The 13,515-nt window shown below is 36.1% G+C and overlaps 1 protein-coding gene across 1 annotated transcript in view; it reads left to right on the top strand.

Annotated features, from left to right (window-relative positions):
- Positions 1-13,515, top strand: part of LOC148943608 (venom protease-like) — a 123,868-nt gene that overhangs the window by 28,805 nt on the left and 81,548 nt on the right. The window contains exon 2 of the mRNA XM_089101025.1: positions 8,637-8,881. Coding sequence (XP_088957151.1) covers positions 8,637-8,881 — 245 coding nt within the window. The remainder of the gene's footprint in view (positions 1-8,636; positions 8,882-13,515) is intronic.

The raw sequence follows: 13,515 nt of genomic DNA, 5'->3' as shown, positions 1-13,515 counted from the left end.
TCCGATCTTCTAGGACCATTATTTCGATACGATCATCCCTGAAAAAAAAGTAAATAAGAAAGATTGCACATCCGTAATTTTTTTTCTGGCAAAAAAAAGAGCGAAATTCCACAATTTTGTAAATAGGAGCTTGAAACTTACAGTTGGACTTTGATACGCTGAATCTGACAGTGTGAATTTCACTAAAATTCCTTGACTCTTAGGGGGTATTTCCCCGATTTTTGAAAATCAGGAAAATTTTCTCAGGCTCTTAACTTTTGATGGGTAACACGAAATTTGATTAATATTATATATTAGCAATTAGCATAATAAATTAATTCTTTTGATGTATCTATTGATATTAAAATTTCGTTTTTTAGAGTTTCGGTTACGATTGAGCCGAACTTACGGGTCGTTACCACGAACTTTTTGATAACTATACTAACCGTTTATTTTGTATGAATTACATAGATCCTTAGAAACGTATGTGCCAGTAATTGACACTTTGGCCTCAGAAATTAGGAAGCTGAATAGAAGACTTTTTAATAATACTAAATCGATTGGCTACCTCAAATTTTGACTCCATAGGAATTTCGCCCCCCCCCCCCATGGGCCAACATTGCTGTTTAACAGCAAACACGAGAAAAACGATATTGTTTAACATTGTTATCTACCAACGTAATAAAATGGCGGAAAACGCCACTTTACTGCAGCGTAATATTTTTCGCTACTAAAAAGGAACAGTAGAAATTTCACTTTTTTGGACAAATGTATACCCTTCTAATATTTTTGGACCACTGCTTTGATAAGATCTCCACTGAAAAAAAATAAACAGAGAAATAAATACGGATCGATGGCCATCTTTCTCCAAAACAAAGAAAATTCATTTACTTTGTAGATAGGGGCTTGAAACTTGTGCAACAGTACTTTCTGATATGGTGAAGTAGACGGTGTAATTTCCATTAAGTTTGCTCCACTTTATTGGGTATTTCACACCTTATTTTAAAATAGGGCAAATTTTCTCAGGGTCAGGAATTTGATAGGTAATTTCCACTTAAATGATTTCACATAGTTGGAATCCAAAGTATAAACACATACTGAACAAGTACTGACAAAACCTATCCTCTCCACACAAAAAAAGTGACCCTTTGTCCGCGTCTCCTGAGATGATCCCATACCTATGTGAACCTGGCGAGTAAATCACAAGTTCCGCAGGTGATTATACTTGTTCCGTAAAAGCTGTATTAAATTTAATTTATTGGCTCGGAGCGATTAAGTAGTACAACATTTACCCTCTAGAGGCGCTGAGGTACGCGGGGTCACTTTTGGAGAGTTTTGTCAGTACTTGGTCAGTATGTGTTTATACTTTGTTGGAATCACAATAAAAATTAAATTCCTTTGATGTATGTTGTTGCAAGACAAGGTGACGAGAGTAACACCGCATGGAGAGACTAGTCCCCCCTCCCTTACCAAAGTCACTATTCGGGGCGAGGAAATCGAATGTGTCGACCAATTTATTTACCTAGGAAGTGTGCAGACATCCACAAACTACTCATTAAAAGATTCCTGGCTCTTACCTCCGCATGCTTCAAGTCACTGCGCTCTATTTGGAAAAATAAATACCCCCCTTTAAAACTGAAGATTTGACTCTTCCGTGCCTTAGTGATTCCAGTTGCAACGTATGGAGCAGAGACATTGACTCTAAAAGCCGATGGCAAGCACCGACTGGTGGCTTGAATCGCTCCGAAAGCTGAGTAATATCAATTACCTTGACCGAGTATCAAACGAACAACTGTTGTCCTTCTTGGATTACCCTCAAATTATCATGCAGATCATCAAGCTCCAACAGCTTTGATGGTTAGGACGCTTTCAGTGTATGTCCACAGCTCAACTGCCTAAAATAGCCTTTGACGGAAGAATAAATGCCTTTCGCCCCAGGGGAAGACCTCCCAAGTGCTGGTGGGAAAAATTTTCTGACCCCTCCACCCAAGAACTGCTGAGGACTGCAACAAACAGGGAGGCATACCGAAAATATTGTTATGATGCCATTAGAGGAGAAGCCCCGGATCAGCCAGCCCGGCTGGATGAGAGTTAAGTAAGTAATTAAGTATGTTGCTGCCACCAACTAATCGATATACAGTTTACTTCCAGTAGCACAAATAAAACTTAGTTTACCGGGAACCAGAGTCATCTCTAGCCAGACTGTTTGGGTATAAGGGGGGGGGGGATTTTGCTAAATTGTTATTTGATTTGCCAAATTTGTCACTAGACAAGATCAACATTTTATTAAAATGATTTTACTGATCAATTACATAATGCTTTGAAATAAGAAAAAATCAAATATACCCGAGGCTTTTTGTTGTCACTGTAACGGACCATTATTCGGACCACGCCTTAGTTTTTCATCTATTATGCCACAAGCTGAGTTTAATTTTAAATTCAATTGTGGACTTTTTCTTTCGTACATAGCAATAACTATTAGTAGAAACGTAGAAAGTATTCTAAGTTGTTTAAGCAGATTGTGGGCACAAAATTAATATTACCAGTACTATTTTATTGCAACATTTGAAGATAAAATGTTTAATGATAGCAAATTCTTATCAGCAAGTTATCAAGATGTTGTCCAGACTTTATATAATGAGTGTTGCCAGGCAGGTGGGGGTGGGGTGGTAGAGACTAGTGTTTTAGTCTCAAACAAGTCACAAGTCCCTTATTTAAAGAGTTTCTAGCGAGCCTAAAGCACCCCCCCCCATTCCGAATTGGCACAATATTGTTGAATATATCTGTGCTAGATCCGATACAAAGCTGAGTGAGTTAATCATCTTTTGAATATCAGCTGTAAACCACTTTTCCAACCCTCTAGTCTCATTGGTTTACAAAACAGTAAGACATGGTTTTGCGTTTGAATTTTTGTCCTGCGTGTGGGATCATATCTGGGACTGGTCGAGCTCATATCATTTACAATAATTTATCTTCTTTCAAACAGTTTGTGGTAACGAACTGTAAGTAAGGAGCGACCCGCTCAATAGTAGCCGAAACTCTAAAAAACAGAATTTCGATACCAATAGATGTATCAAAAGAATCAGATTTTTATTATGCTGATTTCCAATAAATAAGTTTCAGCAAGCTTAGTCTTACCCGTCAAAAGTTACGAGCCTGAAAATATTTACCTTATTTTCAAAAAAAAAGAAGAAACACGCCCTAAAAGTGATAGAATCTTAATGAAAATCACACAACCAGATTCAGTGTATCAGAAAATTCTACTGTAGAGGTTTCAAGCTCTTATCTGCGAAATGTCGAATTTTGTATTTCTGCCAGAAGAAAGATCACGGATGGGTGTTTATTTTTTTTTTTCCAGGGGTGATCGTATCGATCTAGTGGTCCTAGAATATCATGAGGGCGCTTAAATGACCTATTTAAGTGACCAAAAAAATTGGAGGGCAACTAGGCCCCCTCCCACGCTCATTTTTTTCTTGAAGTCACCTGATCAAAATTTTGAGATAACCATTTTCTTCAGCATAGTCAAAAATCTAGTAAATATGTCTTTGAGGATGACTTCATCCCCCACAGTTCCCGGGGGAAGGGCTGCAAGTCATGAACTTTGCCTGTTGTTTACATATAGTATTGGTTATTGGGAAGAATACAGGCGTTTCTAGGAGGGATTTTTTCTGGTAGAGGGAGGGGGGTCGAAGGAGGGGGTTACGTAGTAGGATCTTTCCACGATGGAATTTTTCATGTGGGAAGGGACTTTTCTATGAAGGGGGAGCCGGATTTCCCAGCATTATTTAAAAAACGATCAGAAATTAAAAAAAAAACAGTTTGTAACTGAAAGTAAGAAGCAACCTTAAAACTTAAAACGAACAGAAATTATTACGTATACGAGGGGGTTCGCCCCCTAGTCAATACCTCGCTCTTTATGCTAAAGTTTTTTCAGTACTTTCAAAAGAGCTATCAATTCTAATTAAACATCCTTTGTGATTCAGGGGTTTGTGATTAAAACAATAATTTGAACTTTATCGTAAAGAGCGAGGTATTGACTAGGAGGCGAACTCTCTCATACAGTCATTTCTGTTCGTTTTAAGTTTTAATGCATTATTCAGTTGTATTGTTCAGTCCTTACTTTCAGTTGAAAAAACTTGTTTTTTTCATTTAATACAAAAATAGATCTCTCGCTAGGACCTGAGCCATGGCGCAAGCACCGTGGCTCATTTGTTGATTACATTGGCGCATTGAATGATCACAAGTGGAGCATGGAGTGAATATTTGCGTCTGTATGTATCTCCTTTTACTATATGGTGATTAAGGATTGATTGTCACAAGCAAAATATAGTAAATAAATTCTACATGGAAAGTGAATTGACTAAAAAGGCACGATTCACAGAACAGAGCGGAATTACTTTTATTTAAATCTATTTAAATGCATCGCAGGATTTGACCAAAGAGTCGATTCTGGAGTGCTTTTTTGGGTGTCTCGTCAGTAGCCGCAAAATACAACCAAATAACGTCTATAAAACACAGAGACAACATTGATGATGAGTATATTTTATTCTTATATTATAGGTTGGTCAATTCAAGCTTAGCCTTAGCCATCGTGGTGTCTAGATTTGAAGCAAAGTTTTTAAATTTCCTTTATTCATTATGTTATAAAATGATAGAAAGATGCACATAAAGTGTTAGTGAGCGCAGGGTATGCAAATATTGGCCCATTGCATGGAAAAGATGGACCACTCTTGGTCGAAATCAGCTCGGCAGCCACAAATATGAAAAATGGCATTCGAAACAGCAATTCTTCGTGACATCTGGCACTTTGTCCTGGCATGTTTGGCTGATTCGATAAAAAATCCATCGAAAGAAGTTATATTTCAAGTGAATTTTTCTCATCGCCCTTTTATAATTCAGTAAGCCATGCACGTAGGGGAAAAGAAAAGAAAAATTAGGAGACATATTAATTTTAAGATGGGATTTTATTGGATTAACAGATATGAAATTCTGATTCCTGCAGAAGGGTCTTTGACTATTGTAACTCTAATCGATCAATTTTTCGAAGAAGTTCTATATTTGAGTGGTTTCAGGCTTTTTATGTAATATTAAAAAGTTTATTTCTCTCATTGGAGAGCCCTATGAAGTTAGATCAGAATAAAAGCTACTATTTAAAAGTAAACACTAATTGTCTCTTAAAGGAGTTTCTTCGAAAACACATCTTTTACTCTTCGTTACCATGGGCTGCAGCTTTTGTTACCTATTAGGCTGTTGCTTCGGTTGTAGCATTGACACGTTATCAAGATTAGACTCTCGTCATTTGAATAAATACCAATTATATAAGTATATCACGGAATTTTGATGTCAGGCGGTCGAAATGTTTCAGCATGGTAAATGCCTCCGTGCACATGCGTACTAGCCGCTGTAAAATGCACGAAATTTACAATGGATATTTTTTAAATTAAATAAAAAATAAGTTTTTTAAACTGAAAGTAAGGAGCGACATTAAAACTTAAAACGAACAGAAATTATTCCGTATATGAAAGGGGCTGTCCCCTCCTCAACGCCTCGCTCTTTACGCTAAAGTTTTTTATTGTTTTAAAAAACAAAGTTGTGAGACAGAGTCAAATTTGTGATTCAGGGGTTTGTGAATTGAATTTTTTTTGAGGGGAGAACCCCCTCATATACGTAATAACATAAACGTAAAAAAAAAAAAAAAAAAAAAAAAAAAAAAAAAAAAAAAACAAGCGATACGGCTCAATAGTAATCCAAACTTTTAAAAACGGAATTTTGATGTCAATAAATGTATAAAAAGAATGGGCTTATAATGCTGATTCTAAATATATAAATTTTATTAATTTAGTATTACTCATCAAAGGCTACGAGCCTGAGAAAATTTACCTGATTTTTTAAAGAGGGAGGAAACATTCTCTACAAGTGAAAGAATTTTAATGAAAATCCCACCGTCAGATTCAGCGTAAAAAACTGTAACGTAAAGAGCGAGGTATTGACTTGGGGGAGAACCCCCTCATATACGTAATAATTTCTGTTCGTTTTAAGTTCTAATGTTGCTTCTTACTTTCAGTTGAAAAAACTTTTTCTTTAAAGTTAATTTCTTGTCGTGTTTTAAATAATACTTAGAAATTCAGCGCACCCTTCATAGAATTGTTCCTTACCCCAAAGAAATATTCTCCACGGAAAGATTCTCCCGAGTAACCCCCTCCTTCAGCCCTCCCCCCCCCCCACCAGAAAAAAATCCTTCCTGAAAATGTCTGTATACTTCCCAATAACCAATACAATATGTAAGCAATGGGCAAAGTTCATATCTTGCAGCCCTTCCCCTGGGAACTCTGGGGGATTAAGTCATCCAAAAAAGATATATTTATTAGATTTTCGACTATGCTGAACAAAATGGCTATCTCAAAATTTTAATTGGGTGACTTTGAGAAAAAATGAGCGTGGGAGGGGGCCTAGTTGCCCTCCATTTTTTGGAGGGCACGCATCGTGATCTTTCTTTGAGCAAAAAATGCAAATTTCCACCTTTTTGCATATAGGAGCTTGAAAAATATTTGATAGGGTTCTCTTATAAGCTGAATGTGATGGTGTAATTTTTTTTAAAGTTAATTAGAAATGCAAAGTTTCACATTTTTTCAGATATGAGTTTGTAGCTTATTTAATAATGTTCGTTGATGGTGTGAATTTGGTTAAAGTTAATTAAAAAAATTTGCAATTAAAACAAAATTTTATTGTTAAAAAAAAATTTGAGTTGTGAGAAAGTCAAACTTTAGCGTAAAGAGTGAGGCGTTGAGGAGGGGACAGCCCCTTTCATATACGGAATAATTTCTGTTCGTTTTAAGTTTTAACGTCGTTCCTTACTTTCAGTAAAAAAAAAGTTTTTTTATTTCATTTGTGAACGTTTTTTAATTAATGCAGGTTTTGATTTTGGCTCACCGTGCATGAATAATTAAAACAAAATTTGTATATTAATTTTACTTTTATTTGGTTAAATGGCTTTCAGCAAACTTGTTGAATTTTATTTATGAACGTTTTTATTAATAATAAATATACACAACTTACGAACTAACCTACGTAACGAACTTCAATATTAATAGGTTTTTAATACGTATTATAGAGGGTTTGCCCCCTAGTCAATACCTCGCTCTTTAAGCTAAAGTTCAAACTTTGTTCCAATTCTTTAAAAAGGACCTCTTAACAACAAAGGCCGTTAGTTAGAATAAATAGCTCTTATGAAAGTACTAAAAAATCTTTGGCTTAAAGAGTGAGGCATTGACTAGAATGTGAACCCAATCACATAGCTAATATTTTTTTTTTTGTTTTAAGTGTTGATGTTGCTCCTTACTTTCAGTTGAAAAACTTTTTTTTTTATATTTAATTTCTGATTTTTTTTTAAATAATGATGGGAAATCTGGCGCCCCCTTCATAGCAATTTCCCTTCCCTTGAAAACTTCCTTCATGAAAAGATCCTCCAATATAACCCCGGACCCACCCCCCCCCCCCACTACCAGAAAAAATTCCCCCTGAAAACGTCTGTATACTTCCCAATAACCAAGACTATATTTTATTATTGGGTAAAGTTCACAACCTTAAGCCCCCCCCCTGGGGGCCTCGAGGGACTAAGTCATCCTAAAAGACATATTTATAATATTTTCGACCATGCTGAACAAAATGGCTATCTCAAAATTTTGATCGGGTGACTTTGGGAAAAAAATGAGCGTGGGAGGGGGCCTAGTTGCCCTCCATTGTTTGGTCACTTAAAAAGGGCACTAGAGCTTTTAATTTCCGTTCGAATGAGCCCTCCCACGATATTCTAGGACCACTGGGTCGATACGATCACCTCTGGGGAAAAGAAAAAAAACAAAAAAAAACAAATAAACACGCATCCATGATCTTTCTTCTGGCAAAAAATAGAAAATTCCACTTTTTTGTAGATAGGAGCTTGAAACCTCTACAGTAGGGTTCTCAGATACGCTGAATATGATGGTGTGATTTTCATTGAGGTTCTATAGCATTTAGGGGGTCTTTCCCTCTTTTTTCGAAAATCAGCCAAATTTTCTCAGGCGCGTAACTTTTGATAGGTAAAATTAAACTTGATGAAACTTATATATTTGAAATCAGAATTGAAATATGATTCTTCTGATGTATCTATTGGTATCAAAATTCCGTTTTTTAGAGTTTCGGTTACCATTGAGCTGGGTCGCTCCTTACTTACCACGAACTGTTTGAAAGATGCCAATTGAACCTCAATGAAGTTATTTTTACTTTCGTCAAACGTTTAGTCCATATAAATTTAGTCCATAGTCCACAAACGTTTAGTCCATAGTCCATTTTTTTAGTACACTAAAAAAAAATGGACTCATTGGTTTTTCAATTTCGTTCAAACCTTTTAAGCTATTGCTGTGAGATCTATGCTACTCTGCAAATAAACGCAGATTGTACCCCCACCCCTGAATTGACTTGCGTAAGTGGTTATTTTGCTTAAAGAAATAAGAAGAAAAAGAAAACACCAGTATCTTTCTCTTTTATCTCGTGCGAAAGTTAAGACATTTTATAAATAACGTTTTCACAGACTTAGCATAAATTTAAGCAGCCATACTCTAAGTTGTCAGGAAATTTCTGAAAATGGCTTAAAAACTCATAATGACCAATCGATTTTTCAGATCCACAAGACATTTTCTTCGGAAGTCCGGCAAATCGCCCAGATGAAGTTACAAATAAGGCAATGTTATTGGCAAAGGGCCCAGGGAAGTCTTGTTACGACCCGAACAACATACCTGGAGTGTGTCGAAAATTGATTGAATGTCCACAAATTTCCAGAATTGCTTCTTCAATATCAGTTGGAAACAACTTGCAATATTTGCAAAAAAGTTTGTGTGGATATTTTGGAACAAATTTTGTGGGATACGTAAGTATTGCCGTACTAATGAAAATTAAAGGAGATAACTTGAATTTACATCACATAGAAACAAAAGGACTGTATTATAACACAAAAATCATTCGGTCTTTTTCTTTGTTTAATGCAAGCCTCCCTAGACCTTTGACAAACCTACCATAGGTTTAAAAGCGTCCGTGTTCAATACATTACCCCTAAAATTCTATGTAACGCCACTTAGAAAAAGCTAAACAAGACACTAGTGCCAAGAACAAAGTTTATTTGTTAAAGCCGTATAACGCATAAATAGATTGAGCATATTTTGAAAGAAATTATGCCCGCGGTTCCAATTAGCTTATTTTTAAATCGTTCCGAATTTATCCCCTTCACAACTAGAGGTTCATAGGAGAAAATTCGTAACAAGGAGGTATCTAGAAAATTCTCTCTAGTAGGTATTTACAAGTTTAAATAAAAATGTAATAAAATATCCCTCCTAGAAGGATCGATGTCTTAGAAAGAAAGATCAGGGGTTAGAAAATATTTAATAATGTCCGGATGGGTAAACATTCTGTATTCCCAAGAAAAAAAAAATGAAAGTATATTTTACCGCGTGATCTGTTTGTATTTCAAATAGAAATAAGAAAAACGCCATTCTGCTCATAGGCCCCTCCAGAAACAGGAAAAAATACCATTCTATCCGTATATCCCCTATTCTCCAATGTATTATGTCCGTGTATCCCCTACTCGGTTTATCCAGGAAGGACCCTAGGATTTCTACTGTTCTATACTCGTATGTAGCTTTACTAGAATTATATAAAAATACCGAGGTGACTAGACCAGATATTATCTTCAAGAGCGATGTGAGAATAAAAATGAAAAGTTTCTTCAGTACCACGAAATTACCAACGTTTTTCTAAATTTGATGCTTCAGAAACAATTTATAGCGCATCAGTTTTTGTTAAAAGCACGCTGAAAAAGGATTAACATAATGATATTTCAACAAATGGATGTTTTGTTGTTTCTATTTATGCTCGTAAAAAGACCTGGTACTTGTGTAATATTCAATAACCTCTCGAGAAGTAAAGTTTTGTGAATGCTAACGAAATGAAACAAAATATGATAAAAATACAATACTTTGGTAACAAAATTATGAAGAACTACCACAAAGAATTATGGAAAGGCCGCCTAGAGCGCATTATATCAAATACGTAACTTAACCTAGGCGCCTTTCTTTGCCTTCAACCCCAAAAACTATTCAGAAACATTGTTCACGGAGTGAGAAACCCCTGTTTGCCTAGTGAGCCAAAGTAAAGAAGTTGCTTGGCTATTTTTTCCCGTCAGAAATTCTCGATTGGTTATTGTATGTTAAACAAGTACCAAAGAACTTCACAGTTGTATCAGCTTATTGTCCTCCTTCATACAAAAATCCCTCTTTATGTTTGTATCCGATTGAGGGAGTCAGAAAAATGTCTGCATTTATATTAGGTGGGGATTTGAATGCGATAAGTCATCTCTGGCATAGTACTAATAATGCAGATGGAAAAGGGGTCGTATTGGAATTGTTTTTTGCAAGTAGGTTATTAGTTGTCGTAAATGATCCATCAATAGCAACATATACAAGAATGAATACCAGGAGCCCGGATGCAACCGCCGTCGGAAATCGCCTGTACCATGACATCCGCCGTCGGAAATCGCCTGTACCATGACATCCGATTGGAAAGTGTTAAATTCTCCCAGTCTTTCAGATCATGGTAACACTTCTTTTAACCTAAAGTGTTCAACTGACGACTCTTGCAGTTGCAGTGTAATGCCCGTGCCACATTATCATCATACTTGTCGAAAAAATCAAAATTACGCGAGACTACAGAGCTAATTATGTTCGCCGTTCGTAATTTCTCGAGTTGAACATTGTTCAACTTTAAGACATAAATTTCTTGACTGACCAATCAGACTCAAGGTTTAAGGCATAATTTTTAAAACTAGAAAAGGTGGAAACTTAGAACAGCGGTTTTTCTGTCTGGGAGAGGAATCTGACAAAAGTTAAGAAGACTTAGTATTAGTAGAGAACAGTTGGACACAAATTACTGTTGGTGAAAACTCTTTAAACTAATTCCTTGCAATTTTAATTTTTTGCTTTTTAAATACAAGTGTGACGCTAAAGTCAAGAAAATTGCCTTGTCATTCATGATATTTGGCTTTCTTTATCGATAGATGTGACGATGTGACTATGATGTGGCACGGGCATAAGTGTGACTGAATCTCCGTTTCAATTATAAGAAAGCGAATTGGAATAAACTGGAATAAACATATTTTAAACAACATTGACGAATTATATTTGAAGCCTTTGGAAAATAATCATTCCCCACAACTAACCAAATGCAGGCGAAATTACAGAAGAGCATTAAAAAAAGTATTAAAAAAAAGATTAAAATTCATTTAACTGAGGAAAATTATTATTCTATGAAAATGGAAAAAGGCTGTATTATATTTGAATAAAATTAAAAAGTCAAAACTTGGAGATTGGAAGAGGTTTTATAAAAATAAAGGTAGGTTAGATGCCTGGAGTACAATACCTAAAATATCCTCTAGCCACCCCTCTTTGGTATCTCTATTTATATTATAAAAAATAAAGGTATTTACGCAGAATCGTACCAAGTAGCTGGAGAAAAGTTCTTTGACAAATAGTTTACCCGTGATGACCACTCTATTGAAACTTCTCTTCACCGCCAGATTTGAGGTCATGTCGAATCTGCCTTAGATATCAAACGAGATACATTGTCACCAATAACACTTGATGCATTACAAGATTCCATTAAGTATCTCAAACATTGAAAGCTCCCAGCTTAGAGGGTATTGTCAATGTAATTATTATAAAAATCTTCACGTCGTAGCTCCCACTTTATTTCAAATGTATAGGGCATGTTTGAATATCAAGTATTTTCCAAAGGATTGGAAAAAAGCTAAAATCATAGAAATTCTTAAACGACGGTTTACCATCTTCTTATCGACCCATCACCTTGATAAGAGATTTTGGCAAAGTATTCGAAGGAATCTTATCATAAATTTTGAATGATTTAAGTACTAATAAGGACTGGATTTCTAAAAACCAGTTTAGACTTGTTAAAGGTAAATCAACTGTAGATGCGCCCGACAAGCTTGTCACAAAAGTGGAAGGAAATAACATGATGAAGAAATTTACGCTTTGTCTTCTCTTTGATGTCAAAGGTGCTTTCGACAATGCCTGGCACCCCGGGATTTTAAAGACGTTGTCAGAATTAAGCTGTCCGACTCTGGATCGTTACTACCCAAAATGTTTCGGGGGGGGGAGATTTCACCGACTGGTTATTTTTACCGACTGTTTTTTTTCAATAATTAGCATAATGTCCGTTTTAAATATAATATGTAAAATTACTGCAAAAGTCCGTAAAACAGCTGCATTTACCAACCAACATTCACATTTCGGTACATATCAGGTCACTATTTTAATGCTGTTTATTTAACCAAATACAAAATTGTGGCACCATCTGTAAAGTTACCACACGAGTCGGTATAACTGCCGCATTTACCGACCAAGTTCGAAATTTCTGTAGATGATGTGTCAGTATTTTCGTGGTCCTTATTGAACCGAACAAAGAATGATTTTAATGGATTCTTTTTTTTACTGAGTGACCCAAAATATTGGGAGGGGGCGTTTATTTGTTTTTTTTTTCAAGGGTGACCGTACTGACCCAGTGGACCTAGACCGTCGGTTGAGGGCTCATTCTAACAGAAATAGAAATTTTTAGGACCCTTTTAAAGTGACCAAAAAATTGGAGGGCAATTCGGCCCCCTCCCATGCCGGTTTTTTCCAAAATCGTTTGATCAAAGTTTTGAGATAGTTATTTTGTTCAGAATAGTTGAAAGGCTTAATAACTATGTCTTTGGATATAACATGACCCCCCACATTCCCTCGAGAAAGGTCTTTAAATTATAACATTTGCCCATTGTTTACATATATTATTTGTTATTGGGAAGCATGCATACATATTTAGGATGGGGAGGGAAGGACCAGGGGGTGAACTTTTATGGGAAATTTTAAACGGGGGGAATTTGCCGGGATTCCTATACGAAATTTCTTTATAGGTCTTGCTTTCTCTTTACCGATTCAATTTTATGTGTGGAGATGTTAAGGGTAATTGTCCGGGGTAAGTTTTCGCCAGGATTGAATTGTCCAGAGGATAATTCCGTGGGAAGAGGGATTTTCCCGTGAAAGTGGAGCCAGACATCCTGGCAATTTTTCTCACCTTTGCCTCTGTGTGCCACCTGCTGAATTGACAATGACTCAACTGTTAAATGAAATAAAGAAAATGCGGGTTATTTTCTTACAATTTCCGTTGAAGCCGTCTATCTCTCTTCCTAAATTTCAGTTGCTAGATAAATTCAGACAAAGATCTGGGAACAGGCAATAGTCTGCTCATGAACAAAACCATTATCACAGGAGTAAAACTTGCGGTCAACTCTATTCCCACTTGAGGAGTGGTGCCCCTCGAGGAAATTATAGCCTAGTAAACGACACAACATTCGCACGAGATTCTGAATAATGGACAATTCTTCTGGGCTTAGTATGTTTTGACGGGCGTCTTCGGGCTGAAAAACCTCTTCCTAGCTAATTTATCTATTATGGGCTG

Source organism: Artemia sp. Qi Xiang Cuo, chromosome 15 (genome assembly GCF_049724085.1).
Source record: "Artemia sp. Qi Xiang Cuo chromosome 15, ASM4972408v1, whole genome shotgun sequence".
NCBI classification, from domain to species: Eukaryota; Metazoa; Arthropoda; class Branchiopoda; order Anostraca; family Artemiidae; genus Artemia; species Artemia sp. Qi Xiang Cuo.
Note: the sequence above shows the minus strand (reverse complement) of the source record. Positions and strands in the feature narration are given on the sequence as shown.